This window comes from Malus sylvestris, chromosome 2 (assembly GCF_916048215.2).
Source record: "Malus sylvestris chromosome 2, drMalSylv7.2, whole genome shotgun sequence".
Classification (NCBI taxonomy): domain Eukaryota; kingdom Viridiplantae; phylum Streptophyta; class Magnoliopsida; order Rosales; family Rosaceae; genus Malus; species Malus sylvestris.
Genome location: NC_062261.1, coordinates 4800016 through 4821734, shown reverse-complemented (window position 1 = coordinate 4821734; position 21719 = coordinate 4800016). Strand labels below are relative to the sequence as shown.

Genomic DNA, 21719 nt, shown 5'->3' with positions numbered 1-21719 from the left:
TGCAATCAGGTGGTGAGGAGGATCACAAGATTATTGGTAAACAAGTCCCATGTGGCCATGTATTTCATGCCACGTGTATCTCCTCCTGGCTTGTCGCCTGCAACTCTTGCCCTCTCTGCCGCTCCCCCATGATCCCCGCCGTCGAACAGTGACTTTGCAGAATTTGCGCCATCCCATTTAATTTTTCTGCAGTTTGTTTATGTAATTATTTATAGGTTTGGTTTGCCGCACCAAAATTAATTTATAGTACTCTTTAGTAGAAATTGATTTAAGTGTTTTTCAAATAATTATTATTATTAAAAGAATGGTTCGAAAATACTACAAACAAACATGTATCACCCGATTTTATTTGTTTTTATGAAGATGACATTTTTTTTTCATGTTGATTGAACAGAAAGTTGACAATTTAATTGGATAATCAAGTTTTGGCCTTTTCGTAATAATTTAGCAAGTCATTCGGCTAGCAATTTGTTATAGTGTGATTGTTACATCATTGTGCATTGTCATATATCTTCGCAATTATTCTGTCAAGTTGAGAGTGTTATATACATACATATATATATATATATATATATATATATATATATATATATCTTTTAGTGCAAGTGGTATTTTATACAAATGTACACTATAAAGAGGGGAAGTTTGAATTCGAAATGTAGTTGATTAAAGAGAAAGATTCTAACACAGAGCAATCCACCGCTTGCATATAGTCTAAACCTTTGAATTTGCTAAAAATGTGTTAAGCTTCAATTTAAGTTTTGTCTCATAACTTAACAACCGAGATTTCCAATTATTACATATTTCGTTGTGAATGTAGCTTTTTGTTGCCATATATTACTCCAGAAGTTAGTCATATGTTTTGTACGTCATGTAGCTCTTTGTAGACAAATATTTCCTGAAGTTGGTCATATACTCTGTACATCATAGAATTTACAAAAAAACCAAAGTGAAAGTTCTGAGGACTAAGTTAAAAAAAAAAAATTTTAAGGGAGGACATTGCTCAAGTTTTCAAATATTTATGCTATACTAAATATCATAAATTATAATATAAGGTATGGGCGATAACAACAAATGCTGATATAAACTTGAAAAGTGGAACTAGACACCTGGGTGGCCGGTTAAAAAATGCAACCTTATTGACTAACCGTCTTTTGAACATTACATAGATATATTTTGGATGGTCAACTTTAATTAATATGTATTCCCACCACTTTTACATTTTTTGACGGATAAAACCAAAAGAATTTGTTCATAAAAGGTATCAAACTTGGGTTTGCGTAGATTTTATAATTTTTTAGGGAAGAAATCCCAACAAAAATTTAAATAATTTGTATTCCCACCACTTTAACATTTGTTGACAGATAAAATCAAAAGAATTTGTTGATAATAAGTAGTAAACGTGACTTTGCGCAGATTTTATAATTTTTTTTTTAATTTTTAGGGAAGAAATCCCAACAAAAACATCAAGAATTTGATCATACAATTGTTTTTTATCCATTATAAAAACTAAACTTACTAGAATGAGATTAATAGGAGAAAGACAAATAGGATTTGAGAGCCACCAATCACCATCACTTGGTCAAATGTAGCACAATCTTACCTATATATATATATATATATATATATAACAACAACCAAGTCTTGTCTCACTGAGTATAGTCAGCTGTATGAATCCAAGAATGCTACTACACTTGGTTTTGCATCAATTCTTTCGTTAGCTCCAAGTACTCCATATATTTTCTTAAATCTATTTCCATGTTTTTCTACGTCTCCCTCTATCCCTTTTTCCTTGAGCATCCTTCATAGTTGCACTTCTAACAGGAATATTTGTATGTTTCTGTTCACGTGTCCAAAACACCTTAACCGATTTTCTCTCATCTTATCTTCAATTACAGCCATCCCTACTTTACTTGGATATCCTTGTTCTTAATGCTATCATCCTCGTGTGCTCACCAATCTAAATCTTACCAATATAATTTAAAGGAAAACTAATGAAAATGGCTTGAAAACTTTGAGTTTTAATGATAAGGACAAAATAAAGGGTAAAGTGAATAGTACCATGATTGACTTTTTAGTGTAAAAATGTGGTTTTTCGTTAAAGTGAACAGTACCATGAGCTTTTCGTTAAAATTCCCTATATTTAAATATAGAAGAACATTATGACAAAAAAAAAATATAGAGATAAAAATTTGACAACGGCCTTTAAGGACAGTTTCTATTACCATTTTGGCCCAAAATCAGTACCACTCTGGATCACGACTAACTCAAAATAAAAGGGGGAAATGGGTCGCCACCTCTTTAGCCTAAATTGCTGGGTCGCTCCTGTGAATAATCTACCAAAAGAATAAAAGGTGACCCAAAAAACAAAAAAACAAAATTGACTAGTCTTAACAATTAAATGTTCGTTTTGTTGTTAAAATATGAGTAAACTGCCGATTTGTTTCTTGAACTATCACTCAACTTTCTATTTTCCCCTGAACTTTTTAATTGAAAAATTAAGGACTTAAACAATTTTTTTTGACCGATTTGCCCCCTACTATTAATTTTTCATTTATTCCATCCAAAATTCTGTTAAATGGAAGCATGTGTACAACGTGTGTGGGTAGTTCGATCGTTTCATTCTTTAAAATAATTAAAAACCTTAGATTTCTAAAATGTAAACCTATGCAAATATGTGTAATTCTATAACTTTTGTGTCTGAATGTTTAGTGAAGTGACACTTTTGTCCACAAATGAGAGTTACGTGGTTTGCTTATGATAAGAGTTAACGTTAATTTGGATGACATCTATGAAAAACTAACGGTAGGGGGCAAATCGGCCAAATAAAATTAGATTAAGTCCTTAATTTTCCAATTAAAAAATTCATGGGGGAAATCGACAGTTGGGTGAGAGTTTAGAGGGCAAATTGACAGTTTACTTTTAAAATATTAGGTAAAGTACAAAAAACTACCTCAACTATTGGTGTCCCGACACTTTCATACCTCATCTTTTAAAATTGACAATGTTATACCTCATTTTACTAATTTGTGGCAATGTCATACCTTCCGTTAGCTTGATCGTTAATTTGTCAGTTAAATGCTAACGTGGCTTGATTCGGGATCAACTTTCTATTAAAAAATTATTAAAAACTAAAAAAATTTATTTAATATTTTTAAATATTAAAATAATAAAGAAAAGTTAAAAAAAAAAACAAACAAACAAACAAAAAAGCAAAGCTTCGTCCCTCCCCACCCTCTCCTTCCTTCCTCCCTCCCTCCTCCCCTCTCCTCTTCTCCCCCATCTACCAGCTGCAACCCAGAAAAAAAAAACCCTACCTTCGTCCCTCCCCCCCCCCCCCCCGCCGGCGTCATTCTCTCTTCTCCCCCATCCCCCCACCCCAACCCAACCTCCAGAAGAAGAAGGAAACCAGTTCGTCTGTCCCCCCCCCCCCCAACCCAACCTCCTGAAGAAGAAGAAGAAGAGAGAGAGAGAAAAAAAAAAAACCTAGTTCGTCCCTCCCCCTAAAGCCAACATGCAACCCAGAAAGAAGAAGAAGAAGAAAGGAAGAAGAATAAGAAGAAAGGAAGAAAAAGAAGAAGAAGAAGAGGAAGAAAAAAAAAAAAAAAAACAGAGAAACCCAGCTCGTCCGTGCAGAAAGAAGAAGAATGGATAGAGAAAAGAAAAAGAAAAAAAAAAGGATGCAGAAGAAGAAGGAGAAGAGAGAGAGAAAAGAAAAAGAAAAAAAATATATATATACATATATATATATATATATATGTTTTACTTTTCTTCATTATTTTAATATTTAAAAATATTAAATGATTTTTTTTAATAAATTTTTAATAGAAAGTAAGGTCTGAATCAAGTCACGTCAGCATTTAATTGATAAATTAACGGCCAAGCTAACGGAAGATATGACATTGACACAAATTCATAAAATGAGGTATGACATTGTAGATTTTAAAAAATGAGGTATGAAAGTGTCGTGACCCCAATAATTGAGGTACTTTTTTGTACTTTACCCTAAAATATTTATAGCTCAGTTAAATAAGAAGGTCCATATCTTATTCGTTCGACTTACATTTTGATGAGACTCCAAACACAACCGTACGGTGCAAGTAATTTATCATTGTCCAAACACAACAATGTACTTCCGAAAATGCCGCCAGTTTAATGGTGTAATTTCAATTTTGTCTTGACCATCCAGTTTGAATCTGGGTCGTCCATTTTTAAGACACTCTGCTCAGTCCGTCCATTTCGTCTTCTCTCATCTCTTCGCTGAACACTCAACATCGTGCTCTCAATATCACTTCCTGCTCGACATCGGTCCCTCTTTCCCCTTCCAAACAAACCCATAAACACCCCAAACCCATCACCAATCTCACTTCCTACAGCAAGATTCATACCTTGCATGTACGATTTGGTGAAGGTTTGAAGGAGTTTGAAGGAGATTGAAGCGAATATCACCACCTTCTCTTCTTCCTCAGTTAAAAGCCAACGACTTTCTCTTTCCGAATGCCTTTTATTTTCTATTTTTGTCTTTGAGCTTCTGCTTTGTGGGTTTAAAACCGGGATAGGGAGATGATGTTGAGGTATGGAACGTTATGTATTTCTGTCAATTTGTAGTTCAATATTTGATCATTTACACTAACTCTCTGTATGAATCTCTGTACAATTTACAAGTAAACTGCCAAAGGCTCTGAAATCAATACTATATTTCAAAGCCTTAAATTTCCATAAATAAAAATTCCAACATCAAAAAAAAAAAAAAATCAAAGTAATGAAGGAGGAAGGCAAGGAGAGGACAGACCTGGGTTTGAGGCACTTAAGGGATCTTTAGAATTCTATAAAATACTTTGTGCCTTTTTGCTATTGGTGATGATTTTTCATGAATATTTATGCTTTAATATAGTTGTTGCGGGAGCAAGTTGTTTGACTAAAAACCTTAGAAGATTAGGGTAGAGTATGGATGACAAATTAGCGGGAACTTGGGCTTTCCACCATAAACATTGCCTTTTTGTGTGATTGTATTAGTGTTTTGTATATTCATTCATAATTTTCAAATGAGAAGGAAGAGACCTAAATATATAGAAGTTTTAGAAACTAAAAACTGAAATATCAAAATGGCTTAGCTTACTTAAACGGGCTAGCATGTGAGAATTAGACGGTCAAATAAATCTCGAGGAGTAAAATCGAAATAGATGGTATGAATATTACATATTAGACCGAATTGGTTTGAGCATGATTGAATTGATTGCTTTGAGTATGAATGGTTTTGAGAACTTGGATTCATATATGATTTAAGGTTTAGGGCATTTTTTGCTTGGATAAGGCAATACTCTTCAACTTATTTTCATTGTTATCAATCGCAATGCATACCATATATATTTTGTTCTTTCATTTTCGGTAAAACTACCATTTATTTACATTAACAAGTCTCATTTTTCCAATTTGTAACAGCGAAATTAAAACAGAAGAAGAAAGTTTTGAAGTGTCGATTAATAAAGAAGAAAGTTCACTGCTGAGTAGTATACATGTACCTAGAATATTTTGAAAAAATAAGCAGTTCAACAGTGCTCTAAACTTGCAAAATGTTATGAACCCCCACTTTTCGACACCTATTTTTTTCTTATTGTAAATAAGGTTGTAAATATATTTCCACATGTATGTAAATAGTAATGTCTATCGTATATATTTAGAACTTTCAATATATTTTATACGGTTTTAAAACTCGCAGAATATAAGATGGGGTTGTTCCGTATGAAGTAAGAAGGAACAGAATCACTGGAGAATCGTCTGTGTTTCACTTGAGCAATGACAACTTACTTTTGAACCATGACACGAATTGATTTATGCTCTGGCGAGAAAATGTTTGAAACTCCTCACTCAAATTCGAACTTCTACAGACGCATATTTGGGCAACCGAATGTACTTTAACGTACAGTTTGACTTGAGTGCAAAATATACGTTACGGTACCCATATAAATGTGTGGTGGCAAATCCTGTCCAGCTCCACGTACACAAAGAAGTGAGAACGAATTCCATCCATCAAGTTCATCAAGTTTACTCATCTGGATTATTGAAATTTAATTCAGTAGCTACAAACAATAGATTTTTTAAAAATTATAATAATTTTAATCGATAAATTAAATTTTAATTATCCAAATAAGTGAACTTGATGAAAGGAATCAAAGACGATCCGTTTCCGTGACGGAACAACGTATATAAAACGGCTAACAAAGCCAGCAAAATAGGCGGCTAACTAGAAATACATTAAAAACCGAGGATAGTGCGTGCTCTCATTGCGCACCTGAGCTTTTTCGTTGGAAAAACCCAAAAGATTGTCCTCCACAATCGATTTCATACAATGACTTCTCAAGTCCTGCCACTTCAGTTTCCCGGGAAAATGGCAACCCAAATCACAAACGGCGACGGAGTTGCCAGAGTCTCCGCCCTCAACTGCATCGATCTCTCGAGCTCCGACACCCACCAATCCGTCTCTTTACTCAAACAGGTTAGAAACTTACGACTCCCAATTAAATTCTTCAACTTTTTTCTGGGTTTGACGATTTTCTGTTTTTCTAATCTGGGTTGTGAAGAAAAACTGAATTCTGGGTTGTTTTAGGCGTGTTTGGATTGCGGGTTTTTCTACCTGGTGAATCATGGAATAAGCGAGGAATTCATGGCGGAGGTGTTTGATCAGAGCAGGAGGCTTTTCGAGTTGCCATTGAGTGCAAAAATGGAGCTTTTGAGGAACAAGAATTACAGGGGATATACCCCTTCTCTCGACGAGCATCTCGATCATGAAAACCAAGTTCACGGTTTGTATTAAACCACTAGGAAAGTACAAATTCTGGTTGTTTCTTTGTGGATTAAAATTCAGGATTTTTGTTCTTGTTTCATAAAATTCGGGTTTTGTTCGATGAGTAGGAGATTACAAGGAGGGGTATTACATAGGAGTTGAGCTACAAGAAGATGACCCAGAAGCTAAAAAGCCGTTTTATGGGCCTAATGTTTGGCCTGCTCCAGGTAAATAACTGCAAGATGTGGAATTGAATGCTGGTCTTCTAGCAAATTTGGTTTTATAGTGCCCTTTCGTACTTTTAGCATCTAGCAATAGAAGGGTGTTATTGATCTTTTCGTACTATTTGTTTTCATTGTAGATGTGTTGCCGGGGTGGAGGGAGACAATGGAGGAATATCATAGACAATGCTTGTAAGTTGTGCACTTTTACTTAGCAACTACATATGTTTTGTAGGATCAGAGTGCTTGTGCATGTGTGTCGACAAGCATGTGATCAATGTACGTTCGTGTTAGAAATAGCTGTTTTCCCTCTTGGCGTTTTAAATAGTGGCCTTTACTCATATCTACTGCCAAGTTTTCAACTCTGTTCAGCAGAATATTTTAGTGTCCGATTGCTATGAGAATATCCTTTTTGTTAGTGACAAGGTTTTAGGATGAATGATTGATTAGTTTCATAACTTTCAATAATCCTTTTCCATATTTCTTCTTCTAGATTAGTTCTTTCTAGAGTGGATGATATACGTTGAGGTGACCTGTTTTCATGAAAATCATTTCAGGGAGGTGGCTAAGTCAGTTGGTAGGCTTGTGGCCCTTGCTCTTGATCTCGACATCCATTTCTTCGACAAACCAGAAATGCTTGGCGAGGCTATAGCAACACTGCGTTTACTACACTACGATGGTAAATTTCAATAAAAAAATTTGCAACTAATTTGATCCTACATCTATTTTAACTCCTAAGACGATGTTCATTTGTTATATAGGTCAAGTTTCTGATCCAGAAAATGGAATTTTTGGAGCTGGAGCTCATTCGGACTTTGGTTTTATAACCCTATTGGCAACAAATGATGTTGCAGGTCTCCAAGTAAGAGTGCTGCTGTGAACTTAAGCTATATTACCATTATTAAGAAGGCAGGTATAACTATTGCATTATTAATCTGTTATTCCACCTATATCTCTTTTTTTGCAGATATGCAAGGATAAGGATGCGAAACCTCAAATATGGGAATTTATACCACCAATAAAAGGGTTAGTCGTTCTACCCTCCAAGGGAGATCGATATCATTAAAGTGGCTTAATTCTGGCTGACTCATATGTTCTATAGTTGTATCCTTCCTTGCGGATATATGCTTCATTGCTAGTAACATGTTTTGAATGTTTCACGATTTTATAAATGCCACCATAGTAGCAAATATAATGCAAAGACACCTTTTTAATTCAGTGTGGTAACATTCTTTTTTCTGTTTATTATTTCAGAGCGTTTATAGTGAATATTGGTGACATGCTGGAACGCTGGAGCAACGGCATTTTCAAGTACTGCACATCTCTCTTAGTTCTGTCTGCATTATATGCTCATAGAAGATGAATGCTGGCATTTTGGAGCTGTGCAATTCATTTGGATCTTATTATATGTGCATTCTCCTTTTAGAATGTTTGTGTTCAACTATTGTGATGCATTCTCCTGCTTTGTTTTTGTGCTCAGGTCCACATTGCATAGAGTTGTAGGGAATGGTCAAGACAGATACTCTGTATGACTCCTTCTCTTCTTTACTTTTTCTATTTCATGGCGTACTAGACTACATCAGTTTCAGTGTTTTTATGCTGTGTAAGATTCTTTTGTTTGTTGTGTCTATCATCTGGTTCAAATGTAAACCGTCAACTTCACTTACTGTATCTGTGCCTGAATTGTACATGAGCTCAATTACTTGATTTTTGTTTTCTTTTCTCGGGATTTACATGGCATTCGTTATGTTAACTTTCACGTATATGGTATACTAATTTTTGTTTTCTTTTTTTTACAGCACATTCTTTCGCATTTTGGAATTGATATCTCATTTGCTTCTTTTCTTTGGCAGATCGCATACTTTATAGAACCAAGTCACGATTGTCTTGTTGAGTGTTTGCCTACGTGCAAATCTGAAAACAACCCTCCCAAGTAAGTTCTGACACAAAGATTATCCTGGAACTATTGTACAGCTATTTTAGCAACTCAAAAATTTTATGTGGCCAAAGGATGGCGGTTTTGAAATTCGAATCATAAAGCATTTAGAATGATATTCTCACTGTTCATTGCATCCCTGTATCTGTCTACTTTTCCAGATTTCCCCCGATCTTGTGCCGCACTTACCTGAGCCAGCGCTATTACGATACTCATGCTGATCTGAATGTCTACACCGAACATAACAAATAATTTTGTCAGTTCTGCTGCAATTGAAGATGATTCCTCATTCTTCTAAGATAGCTAGCATAAGTTTCAATATAGTTCGACGATTGGTGTGCTTAATAATCGCTACGTCACTGTTCATATTGTATCCCTCTGTAACTTCGTATAACCTTGTAATCTGGTACCCTACCACAATAAAATTTCAACCATTTTTGTTGCAGATTCTGTATTTAACTGACCTAGTACGAAACATATAGTTCGTTCTAAATTAACGGTAGTGTAGATTGTGTCGTACGCCTGCATATTCGGGGTTCATGGTAAAACTGGGTGCGGTAGGAAGTCATCCATAGTTATAATTAAAGAATGTACTCCCTCAATTAATTAATGGCTTTTTAGTCAAAATAGTTCCTGAGATTGATATAACTTATCATTTTGGTACTTGATAATTAAAGTCGATAAAGTAGCCCTTGAGGTTTGTACATTGTAAATCATTTTGGTCATTTCGTAAAAAAATCTCTCAATATGCTTGTTAAATTTTCACCTGAAAGACCACGTGACCACCTTTTAAAGAGTATTTTTGTCGAACAAACCCCAATACTTAACGAGAATATTGAAACAAAAATTCACGGAACGATCAAAATGATTTACGCGTACAATCTTAAGAACCATATCGATTTTTAATGTTAGCACTAAAATGAAGAGTTATACCAATCATATCATTTTGGTCAAACGCGGATTATTAATATCAACTTTATATAGCTTTACTTGGTTTTTAGCCATGTTAGTGCTGCAATGGTTGAATGATTGGAAAGGAACCCACCATCTCCTTTGTGTCTTTGGTGCCACTTATATTGATCCATTTGCTTTTGGAAAATAGCATTTCAACAAGTGCGCACTTGCTCACAAGAGGCTTATAATTAAAGTAATTTAGAGTGTACCCTACAACCGAGGTCTTATGTTTAATTCTTTGCTTTATCGTTTGTATTAACAACATAAGTGCACTCTTTGAGCAAACACATTTGCACTCCCTCAAATGATTCATATCAACACTAGCTTTACTTGGCTTTTTAGCCATGTTAGTGCTACAATGGTTGAACGAATGAAAAGGGACCCACCATCTCCTTTCGAGTCTTTGGTGCCACTTATATTAATACATTTGCTTTTGAAAAGTCGCGTTTCAACAAGTATGTACTTGTTTGCAAGAGGTTTATCTCATGTGATTTAAGTTTGTTTTTACAATCGAAGTCTTATGTTTGATTCTTTGCCTTATCGTTCGTATTAACAATATAAGTGCACTCTTTGAGCAAACACATTTGAGAAACTATCAGAACTAGCATATGATTTGTAAACCGGGAGACGTTGTGATGATATCAAAGAACACAATGTGAAGGGAAGCTGATGCATTTGATCGGCAGGAACAAATACAATTAGCATATTTATTCGAATTTTACAAACCCTTATGATTTACACGCATCATCTTTCACGAATTTTACAAGCACTGATACAGCACATCTTCAGAAACACACATTCTTGATAACTAGCCTCGAAGCGAAGCATAACACACAACAAACAACGGAGCCAGACACTGTTTAGCGGTAGTTTCTGTAGACGGGGCTGTACATGCAACTCTCGGCATGCTTCACAAGATTCTCAGGACGAGGGAGACGCGTAGCCACGCCTACAAAAGCATAAGATGAAAAAGAGTTACATGGTGCATGGAAGAACTGATATATTTTTGGGTTAGAACTCAGAATATACCAAGGTGACCAAAGGAAGAAGAAAACTTACCAAGGTCATATGCCTTGGCAGCTACATTAGCAGCTACTTGGGCAGAAATCTTTCTGATGTTCGACAATGGTGGATAGATCAGCCCCTGTGCAAAATTCTCCTCGGAAACTTGCCCCGCCAAGGCTTCCGCTGTTTTTAGGAGAAAACCAAAAAGTTGAACAAACGGTAAATGCAGAAGTCGGAAAATGCGATACAAGTTCTACTTTGCATTCTTTTTCAAAATTACGTCATTCATAAATTTGCCATCTACTTACAGGCTGCCAGAAGCATGTCATCGTGAACACGGATTGCTCCAGAGATAACCAAACCCAGACCAAATCCAGGAAAAATGTATGCATTGTTGGACTGGGACGATAAAAAAAATCTCGGTTACTGATACTCAAACCAATATGTTTAAACTTGGTCTTCAAAGTTCAAACTACAAGCTACTTTTGCATTACCTGGCCAGGAACAAAAACTTTGCCCTTGTACTCAAAAGGATCAAATGGACTTCCGCTGGCAAAAATTGCACGACCCTTGGTAATGGAAACCGGACAAGAATCATGAATGAGAAATTAGTTTCACTTTGCGAGATAATTCCTCAATCAAGTAACGACAGATTAATGGTAAGCGTAAATATTATACCTCACTGTAAGTATAAGCTTCTTCAGCGGTACATTCAGATTGTGATGTTGGGTTGGAAAGAGCCAAAATGAGAGGTTTCTGCAGCATTCATTTCTTAATGTCAATAAAATCGATGCTGAACATGTTAAGCCTCGTACAAGAAGATAGACACGGAACAGGGGTAAGAGAAAGGAGAGGATTACCTCATTGAAGGACGATACTGCTTCAATCACCTCCTTTGTAAATGTTCTTCCAACACCAGACGATCCAATAAGAACTGTTGGTTTAATTGCCTGATGAAGTATGGATGTACGATCAAAAACCTAGAATTATAGAACTAACATATATCCACTAAAAATATATATATCATATGATTCGAACCTTGACAGCATCCAAAAGATTATCAACAGGCTCATGCTCATGAGCCCAAGGCTGCTTAAAATGTTGAAGAGAATCTTTACGAGAGATAACAATCAATCCCTGCAAGACAATTCATGTGCTGCGTTAAGTATGAGAGGAAACTAGAAAAATTGATAAGGGACAGTCAGAATCTTTATCGAGAACGCTACCCACCTTTGAATCAACAAGCCAGATCTTCTTACGGGTCTCTTCCACAGGAACTTTTGTCTGTAAGAGAAGAAGAAAACTAAATAATGAAGGAAGAACATTGATCAACCGTGACTAGAAGTTCTTTACATCTCTGGATTGACATGCGGCATGCACATGATTTTAGAAAGTTAATACCCTTTTCGAGATCTCAAGAGCTATTAGTTCTGCTATACCGGTACCAGCCTACAATCACGAAGTAACAGTGGAATGAGAATTATGCTGTAGAGTTGGACTACTCTTAGTTCTCTACCAATCTGATGTAGTAAAGATAAAAATCGACAAATATATAACAATTCTTACTTCTCCAGCGCCAAGGAACAAAAACCTATGCTCAGACAGGGAACCACCGATTAACTTCAGTGCTGCCACAACTCCTGCAAGAACTACAGATGCCGTCCCCTGAAACAAGGAGACAACGGTTCAAAGCGGAAAGAAACAAAGTGTACACACCCTAAAGGCTGTCGTGCAAGCTCAGTCAGTTATCTAATTTGTACCTGTATGTCATCATTGAAGACGAGATGAGATGCTCTATATTTGGCCAGCAGCTCAAAAGCATTGTGGTTTGCAAAATCTTCGAACTGCACATTTCAATATAAAGGTACTAGACAACCTCAGAAAATGTGAAAATTTTATACTCCAAAAATCCAGTGAATAGATGATGTAACATAAGAAGTAACCTGTACAATAACTTTTTCACCATAGTTCTGCTTGACAGCACTCATGAACTCTTCTAAAAGATCCTCGTACTCCTGCAAGTACGATCAAAATCGCTCACATTAAGTTAAGCTTTATAATTCTGGAACATACACGTAAACTAGAGACTAGAGTAAGGTAAACCTTTCCCCTTGTCCTCTTTTGTCTGAGTCCAATGTAAAACTCATTATCCAGCAACTTCTCATTGTTTGTCCCAACATCAATTGTTACAGGCAAACACTGAAGAGAAAAGTCCACGGAATTCTTGATTAAAATGAATAAATATGCTATGATATCCATGATTTGCAATGCAACCCTATCATGTTGAAGTGTAAACAATGATTAGTATTTAGTAAATAGGAAAACAATTACCATTGAGGGGCGAACTCCTCCAAGTGCCGTGTACAAAGCCAACTTCCCCACAGGAATTCCCATCCCCTGAAGCATGTTCAACAATGTGGTGTGCACCAAGTTACTTTCCACTATCGCTATTTTACTAAAATGCTTATAACTCAAGGGAAAAAAACATCACTCCGCTACCTTACCTGACAACCAAGGTCACCAAGTCCCAGGATACGTTCACCATCAGTCACAACAATAACTTGAACAGTCCTTACAGGCCAGTTCTTCAATACCTCGAGAACTTTACCCCTATAATGTTCAAGAGTTTTTCATGTTATTGGGACTTCTTGTTGAGAAAACTGAAAAATCACGGCGTAAACAAATACTCGTACTTCTCTTTTAGACTTATGTAAAGACCCTGAGGGCGCCTGAAGATGCTTCCGAATTTCTGGCAAGCCTCACCAACAGTCGGAGTGTAGACAATTGGGAGCAATTCCTCGACATTATCAATGAGAAGTTTGTAGAACAGCCTCTCATTCCTCTCCTGTTAAACAAAGCAATTGAATGATCCTTTACATCCTTAAATGTTTAACACATTGCACCAATAAATATAACACACTTGAAACAGTTTCAATCTTATGGAAACGTTTAACTTCAAGAAATAAACTCGAAATCAACGTCAAACTAAACTAATCCGGGTAAAAGAAAAAGTACCTGGAGTTCCGTCAGTGCCATATATTTTTGCAACGGGACTTGATATTGTCGGATGGTATTCATCAACTTCTTCTCCTGGTTAACAGAAGTATACCATGTTAAATGAGCCAGCAACATTTTTATTTTTTGAGCGATATTCTAAACTATTCTAATTTGCGGGGAGGGGGAATCAAACTCGAGTGAGAGGTGGCCGGAACACTGTCGTGACTAACTGGTCTAACCGAGCTAACAACATGTTTGAGTTGTTAAAACATAACCATATATGTAAACCAACTTAAGATGAATACTAAGCAGTGTCATGAAAATTGAAACCTGGAGTTGTTGAGAAATAGTTGCCGGAGGAAGAAGACCGCGCAAGTAATGGGCGTCCCTCTCTTTCTCTGTAAATGCTAGCCCTTTGTTGTATTGAGGATCTCTCAGCAACGAATACCCACTGCATAAAAAAAACACACCAAAAATTAAACAAAAAAAAAAGTAACTTTCACAAAAAGTGGTGCTTGATCCAAATGAGAACGCGCCTCACCACGCGGAAAGTAATTATGTTTATGCACTATGGTATGAGTTTGATCTCCATCTCCTTCTCCCTAACAACTATCTAATCCTAACGCTATCGTTTGTCAAAAAAAAATTACTATTATAAAAACTTTGAAAGTTGATTGAAATGATTAATTAATTTACAAATCTCAGAACCGATTAAAATCAAATACTGACGATAAAACGATCAAGCATTAACTGATCAAATACTGAAAAGTGGTCATGTGCTGGTCATGATGATATATCGAAATCGAATATGAAATACTAACGCATTCATTTCCCAAAAAACTTACATGTATAAATATATATATTGTTTGTTTTTGTTATTAAAATCCTAATTTTTATTGAAAATAAACAAACAAACAGCATCAGAACTGCAAACTTTCCAGTTTTCACTTTTCAGAGACTAAAAGTGGAAGGTTCAGATTTCAGAACTGCTTCACAAGGGATCATAGAATTCTGGGCCCACAACAGATATACTGAACCTCAATCCTCCATCATCAGACACAGCTACTATGATCTATATATGAAACCAGACGGTAAAAAGTAACTTAATGAAAAGAGATGATGACCTGGCAACGGAGTAAGTCCAGGGGGTGATAAGTTGGTCCTCGGTGGCAGTGTCCTCACCGTATACATCCTCAACGCCGCCGCCGACGGTGGATTTCGGGTCGATCTTAACCGTAGGATCCGTGAGCTTGCTCGCCATCCTCAACGACCCAAGTAATATCTTAAGATCAGATTCAGCACCAACCTTTCTCAGTGACCCTTTGAGCTCTAAAGCGCTTATGAGAGAAGCAGAAGCAGAAGTTGCAGAGGATGGTGGAGTGCTCTGCTTTTGTGTTGAAGCTCTTTTTAATAACAAAACAAACAGCGACCCATGTTACATTGCCACCAATGCAAACCACAGATTTTGGCTTCTTTTACACGCGAAAGTCAAATTGTAATAGGAAATTAAAACGGTAAGAGTTAACTATTCAATCTTTAATTTTTTTCTCTTTTTTTAGTTAATTATTTGCAGAAAAGTTAGTGGGATATTCTTAAGGATTTCATTGGAAAAAATATCGAGGGAATAGTTAAATGAGTAAACGGATAGGATGGAGGAGAGAGAACTAGGGTGGGAGTGAGAGGAAGACAGAGACATGGGATTTTGTCTGTGTTCGGCGGTAGAGACGGTGGAGATGACAAATTTTACAGTGTATCAAAAATACGGCTTACTATGCTAAGTTTCTTTTTTCTAATTCATCAAATCAGGGAATCTGGATAATTGAAATTTGATCCAATAGCTATAAACAGAAGTCTATTTTAAAAGTTATAATTTTAACCGTTAAAACAAATTTCAATGCTTGAGATTTTCGAATTTCGTAGATTAGGAAGAGATCCGCAGATGATCATTTTCCGTTTATTAAAACGTACTAAAATATTTTTCAGTAAACTGAGCAGTGTATTCGGCACAATAAAAAATCTTACAGTGGAGAGAGGAGAGAGAGTCGATACGGAGTGATTGGGGGGTTTGATTCTTTCTTTTTTTGGTAAAGGGTTTGATTGATTTGGATAATGAGATTATATTACACATGTCCGTGTGTCGGCTCTTACAGCTGCCTCTATTGTCGTTGTTGTCTGTCAATCATGCATGTAACCTAAAGAAATTTATAACATAGGATGATCGTTACTATTTTCTTTTCGTTTTATTTTTTCGGTTCTCTTATTAAGTTGTAATAGTATATTATTATCCAAATCATTTACTTTTTAATTTATTTGTAGAGACAAGTTTATAAAATTATTTAACATTTCAATTAACGATTTCAATATTTCAAACTTTACCTAAATAAAATGAGTTGTATGTTTGTTATATAACTATTATGTACATACAATTTTTATTAATTTTTATTATAGCATTAGTGAATTAAATTATTAGTTGTTAAGAGGAAGGACTTGGTCGATCGCATCTGCTAAAAATTTCATCATTTGAATTGCTTTGGTGTTAGGTTAGGGCCCTGAAAGATGACTAGTTTTTGACCACTGAGTTTCCTTTTTCAAGTGGCTCACAGGAGATTGAGGTTTGGTTTTTCAGATTACGTTTGGATTGGATTAAAGCATGACAGCTCGTGGAGATGGTCCCGATCACGTGAGATTTTTCAATGTGATTAGTACACAAGTGATACAAACAAATAGTAGGATATGTGTGTTAAAAAGTTAATAACTTAAAAAATAAAAAATTTCATCATTATTATTAAAACACATGATATATCATATATTCCCGTCACAATTAAAAATTTCTTCCTAATCGTCCTTGCACGAGAGAAATTTTTCGAGAAGCCCGACGTACAAGACCGCTAAAGTTCTGCGCCTATTGCAATCTGACACCTACAATATCATGTCCTTCTCTCCTCTGCACCCAGCCTCCCACCTCCCTCTTCGACTCCACCCACTCTATTTCTCTCTCTCTCTCTCCCCCTTCCCCAAACACCCGAATCTTCGGCGTTATTTCCACCTACAACCACACCAAGCACAAATGCAATCATTTTCAGCTAGAAATTTTAACATACAGTTGGTACCCACAAAATATTTCTGACAAATTCCGACTACCCACGATTCATTTCTTCAAATTAATAAGAACCCACATCATATTCTGGAAATCTTAAGAAATACTTGGTACCCCAGAAATTATTTCTATTAAATGAGTGAAAAGGACCGATCTTTCAGTACCTTAGGCATCACAGGGTCATTTTCGGAAATGGCGCCAAAGTTGGGCTGGGATGTGGGGAGGAGGGCGTCGGCGACCATGAGAAAGTTGGGTAGTCATCAGAGGTGTGGGTCCCAAGAACGAGATTGTGGACGGCGAGGGAAGGGTCGGTGTGGGGCTGCGGCGCCGAGGGAGCCCAGTGGACGGTGAGAGACGGCCATTCGAGAGGGTGAGAGATGATAAGGTCGTAGAGGAAAGGGCTGTTCTTCTTCCAGACGGCGTACTCTTCCTCTAGGACAGCTGAATCTTGGTCCTGGTCTTCCGCCATGGGATGTGCGGAGGAGGGAGAAGGGTGGGTGCAGACGCCCAAATTTTTTTAGTTTGTGTCGCCCATCCACGTGGATGTCATCATCAGTTAACGGTAATTTTAACAGATGTATAAAAGTATTCTAAAATTATAACTTTATGTACTAAAAAATTACATGTACTAAATATTAAAAATTAAGAAACTGATATTAACCTAATATTTTAAAAATAAAAGAGACAGATTTCAACCCATGATTCGTTCAGTACTCCAGCTGTCTTGTGTGACCGGCTCTCCGAAAAACTTCTCCTTGCACAGACGTCCTACTTCCCAAGGTCCGTGTCAAATTTTAATTAGGGTTGGCTCCTTTTCACGTGGTTTAAAGTTCCCTTTTAAGTGGGTTTGTTTTATTTTCTTAGACTCCATGGTTCAAAGGTATTATGAATATGAACTCCCTTGCATCATATGAAGGATGATACGGACCGACCCTCTCAGTTGGACATTTCAGCTATCATTCTCATCATCTTGCATTGTTGCACGGTAATTGGAACAATCTACTTATCAACTGAAATAGAAATTGTAGTTGTTAAACAGTTCTATTAGCATGTCAAAATATCAATGTTTAACTAAATGACATGACTGGTCTATATATTGAATAACACTTGGATGATCAAACGATTTCATATTAAGTTAAATCTTTTAAAAAATAACCTAGAAATAGACTGTTCAAATCGTCGTGCAAATTACAAGGTAGTAGGGAGAATTCAAAAAAAAAAAAAAAACAAATACAAATAAGAAAGTTGTTACCGTTCCTCACTTCATAGTTAGATTTTATTCTCGTATGAACATTGAAACAATGAGTTTGTCATTCCAAACTAATTAAGTATCCATGATTGAGAACCATGGATTTATACGTACAACAAAAATGTTACAATATATTCAACATTTATTGACCATAAACAGTCGCTAAAGTCTAGCTAGATTACACAATCCAGTTCTTGGTTACAGAGTTCTTTTAGGGTGCGTTTGGTACGTGGGATGGGACGGAACAGAGTGGGACGGACGCGTTCCATCCCATGTTTGGTGCGCTAAAATTATGTGGAACGCGCGTCCCACGGAACGAAAATGGGTTAGATTTTGGTTCCCCCTTCCCCCCTGGAACGGGTTTTTCCATCCCGTGGGACACAAAATTATATTTTTTTGGACAACAATACCCCTCTTATTTTTCATTAATTACATTGTCTACCTCCCTTTCTCTCCCGTAACCTCCCTCTCTTCTACCCTTGTCTCTCTCGTAGCCCTCATCTTCCTCCACCATAAACCCAGTAACCCAACTGCTAACCCAATCCCAGCAAACCCATCCGACGACAACGACATCACCATAGCAAACCCTATTCTTCTCCGGCGTCGTCTGGCGTCACGAACATGACCCGCATCTCGTCATCTCCATCCGTGTAAGCGAGGTGGATCTGATCCGGAACACGACCCGATTCGAAGCTAAGCTCGTCATCTGAGGTGGCAAGCAGGTGGGCGGTGCCGAGGAGGGGGTTGTGGTCCTGGTCGAGGTGGTTGGGGTCGACCTCGGACTCGTTCCAGCAGAAAATCCAGAAGGAGTAGTTGAATCGGAGATTGACCAGAGGGAGGGAAATGGAGCCCGACCCAGATTTCCATGTGGGGGCGGAGGAGAGGAACTTGTATCCTATAAAGTTGTCGTGGTGGGAGGAGGGGGTGAGTAGATGCCGAGCCAGTCGAGTCAGGAGAGCGAGTCGATGCCGGACCATTGGATTAGGACGGAGTCGCCCGATTTGAAGAGGGAGGTTGGGGAGAGAGAGAGTGAAACAGTTTGGTGGGTTGGAGGGAAGAAGGTGGATGCTGCACGGAGGATGATGACGACGCTGCAGGAAAGACGATGACGACGCTGCAAGGAGGACGATGACGAAGCTGCAGAAATTGATTGAAATGAATTTTGGGATTTTTCTATGTTTGATTTGAAGAGAAAGAAATTGTTTGGGGGTCTGATTCGTCATTTTTTTCTTCTTGTAATTGTTTGGGGGTCTGATTGGTTGTCGAGAAAATGAAGGAAAACGACGACGCTGTAGAAATTGTACAAACAAGGCTAAGTTAGTCATTTAACACGAAATCCGAACCGTTCCGTCCTATGCATACCAAACATAACACAAACCTCCATTTCGTCTCATCCCGTCCGGTCCCGTCTACGTACCAAACGGTACCTCAAGACGGGGTGACACTAGAAAAGGGAGCTGACCCTACAACTTTCCATGCAAACCCGCATTTACTTACAGCTCCTGCACTCCTTGCATGGTCATAACAAATAATATATATCTCGGTCGACAAATATTTCACCCGTCAGCCTTGTACTCTTGTCTAAACCATCACCACCGTACAGAATCTACGATCACAAATCCGAATATATGGGGTTAAGATTTCAACTTGAAACCTCCCACAAGACCTAACCAGAAGACCTGATTCCTTCAGTATCCGATGGGCGCTTGTCAATATTGTGTACTGGTACCACATTTCATTATTGGATGTTAAAGTATGATTACCTATATGACAGCTTCTTTAAGTAACCTGTCAACTTAAGTCCTTGTGGACATACAAATATACATATGCAAGCATGGAAAAACATGGTTGCGGGCGATCACCAGGGCCGGCCCTGAGAATTTGGGGGTTCTAGATGAGCCTTCGAAGTGAGGTCCTAAAATTCTTTGATCTCGGTTCTTTGTATATTGATTTGTATAAAAAATTCGCTAAATACATAAAAAGTTCTATTTTCATATCAAGTATCATTAAAAATTAATATCAAAAGAAGATAAATATACAAACATTATTTAAACATTACACGATTCACGTTTTTAGACACAAATGTACTAAATGTTTGCAGTCAAGAGTTTAAGATTAAGAGTGAAGAACAATAAAACTTGATTAACGAGTATAATAAATTCAACGCCAATTGTTTTTCTTGTATTTTTTTTCTTCTAAAATCAACATCACACTAACGAATTGAATATTAAAATAATCCATTGAATAAAAAAGTTATTGAAAAGAAAAATATATAATTCAAAGTTTTGATTACCTTAAAGTACAATCTTTAAGACCATATGATAGTTGGTTTAAACATTCAATGGAAATAGAGAGAATAGGAAGTTGGTTTAAACATTTGATAGAAATTGAGAGAATGAGAAGTTGAAAGAAAAAAAATTGCAAAGAGACTTGAGTTTTAGAACTTTATATGCATTTGGACTGAAAGGCAGCTTCGTGTTTCAAACTCAACACCCCAAAGAAAAATGAAGCCAACATTCCACTGCACTAACAAATGAATTATGATATTTCTTACTTTTTTTTTTGTATTTATATGTTAATTACAAGATATAAATTTTTTTGGAGGCCCTTCCAAAGTGAGGGCCCAGACGGGCACCTACTTGGACTACCCTTAGGCCATCTCCAACCGAAGGGTCCAGAGGGCCAGAGGGCCGAAAATAGCCCTAAAACCGTCTTCAACCGAGGGCTAGGCCAGAGGGCTCTGGAATCTGGGAGGGCCCCTCGGGATCCGAGAGGGCTGGAGGGCTGGCTATTTTTTTTTTAATGTTTCCTATTGCTGTCGGTTAAAACCGACAGCATTGAAGAGCTTTTTTTTTTTAATAGTTCTACTATTAGTGTCGGTTATAACCGACGCTAATAGTTTGAAATATTTTTGAATGTAACGGCTAGCTGAGTCAGCTAGCCGTTGGTTTTTTTTTTTTTTTTTTAAATTTATTTTAAACATTTTTTTCTTCTATAAATATGGTGAAGTTCTTTCAATTCTTCACTTCATTTGCAATATTTCCTTCTTCAATATTTTTCAATATTTCCTTCAATATATTTCTCAATATTTCCTTCAATATTTCCTTCAATATATTTTCTAATATTTCCTTCATCTATAATATTTGTTTCAATTTTTCAATATTTCCTTCAATATATTTTCCAATATTTCCTTCATCTATAATATTTGTTTCAATTTTTCAATATTTCCTTCATCTATAATATTTCTTCATTTCATTTGCAATATTTCCTTCAATATTTCCTTCATTTTTTTTCAAAAAAAAATGGCCTCATCTGCAATGAAAGGTAGGGCTTGGACCCGAAAAGAAGATGAAGCTCTTTGCAAGGCTTATAAATGGATCTCAGAAGATAGTGTGAGGGGGATTTCTCAAACAAGTGAAGGTGTTTGGACTCGTGTGTCCAAAAAATACTTAGAGTTCTACTAAGGCACCATTCCA

General features: G+C 36.8%; 2 protein-coding genes and 3 long non-coding RNA genes across 5 annotated transcripts; 3 read left to right on the top strand and 2 right to left on the bottom strand.

Moving 5' to 3' along the window:
- The first annotated feature begins 4268 nt into the window (after positions 1-4268).
- Positions 4269-5694, top strand: LOC126596345 (uncharacterized). The gene is made up of 2 exons (XR_007613950.1): positions 4269-4574; positions 5443-5694. It is a non-coding gene; the product is annotated as an uncharacterized LOC126596345 (long non-coding RNA).
- A 532-nt stretch (positions 5695-6226) lies between these two features.
- On the top strand, positions 6227-9386 carry LOC126596337 (2-oxoglutarate-Fe(II) type oxidoreductase hxnY-like). Its single transcript, XM_050262891.1, has 11 exons — positions 6227-6496; positions 6608-6803; positions 6913-7011; positions 7146-7197; positions 7563-7684; positions 7767-7867; positions 7973-8031; positions 8260-8316; positions 8486-8531; positions 8859-8938; positions 9103-9386. Exons 1-11 carry the CDS (start codon positions 6350-6352, stop codon positions 9191-9193), a joined length of 1050 nt encoding a protein of 349 aa, XP_050118848.1. The 5' UTR covers positions 6227-6349; the 3' UTR covers positions 9194-9386.
- A 1165-nt stretch (positions 9387-10551) lies between these two features.
- LOC126596316 (NADP-dependent malic enzyme-like) lies at positions 10552-15317 on the bottom strand. Its single transcript, XM_050262866.1, has 19 exons — positions 15022-15317; positions 14228-14348; positions 13916-13990; positions 13594-13745; positions 13405-13510; positions 13232-13297; positions 13004-13099; positions 12844-12915; positions 12661-12744; positions 12467-12565; positions 12302-12349; positions 12131-12184; positions 11939-12037; positions 11761-11850; positions 11579-11656; positions 11395-11469; positions 11209-11299; positions 10955-11083; positions 10552-10844 (listed from the first exon to the last, which is right to left on the bottom strand). Exons 1-19 carry the CDS (start codon positions 15156-15158, stop codon positions 10756-10758), a joined length of 1761 nt encoding a protein of 586 aa, XP_050118823.1. The 5' UTR covers positions 15159-15317; the 3' UTR covers positions 10552-10755.
- Positions 15318-16653: 1336 nt separating this feature from the next.
- LOC126596324 (uncharacterized) lies at positions 16654-17531 on the bottom strand. The gene is made up of 2 exons (XR_007613944.1): positions 17159-17531; positions 16654-16943 (listed from the first exon to the last, which is right to left on the bottom strand). It is a non-coding gene; the product is annotated as an uncharacterized LOC126596324 (long non-coding RNA).
- An 84-nt stretch (positions 17532-17615) lies between these two features.
- LOC126596331 (uncharacterized) lies at positions 17616-18098 on the top strand. Its single transcript, XR_007613946.1, has 2 exons — positions 17616-17774; positions 17859-18098. It is a non-coding gene; the product is annotated as an uncharacterized LOC126596331 (long non-coding RNA).
- The last annotated feature ends 3621 nt before the right edge of the window (positions 18099-21719 follow it).

Coding starts and splice junctions, on each gene's coding strand:
- LOC126596337 (XM_050262891.1), top strand. CDS start 6,350: ATGACTTCTCAAGTCCTGCCACTTCAGTTTCCCGGGAAAATGGCAACC. Junction 7,198..7,562: donor GAATATCATAGACAATGCTT/GTAAGTTGTGCA, acceptor AAATCATTTCAG/GGAGGTGGCTAAGTCAGTTG. Junction 7,685..7,766: donor GCGTTTACTACACTACGATG/GTAAATTTCAAT, acceptor TTTGTTATATAG/GTCAAGTTTCTGATCCAGAA.
- LOC126596316 (XM_050262866.1), bottom strand. CDS start 15,158: ATGGCGAGCAAGCTCACGGATCCTACGGTTAAGATCGACCCGAAATCC. Junction 13,991..14,227: donor CTATTTCTCAACAACTCCAG/GTTTCAATTTTC, acceptor TCTGTTAACCAG/GAGAAGAAGTTGATGAATAC. Junction 13,511..13,593: donor TACATAAGTCTAAAAGAGAA/GTACGAGTATTT, acceptor TGAACATTATAG/GGGTAAAGTTCTCGAGGTAT.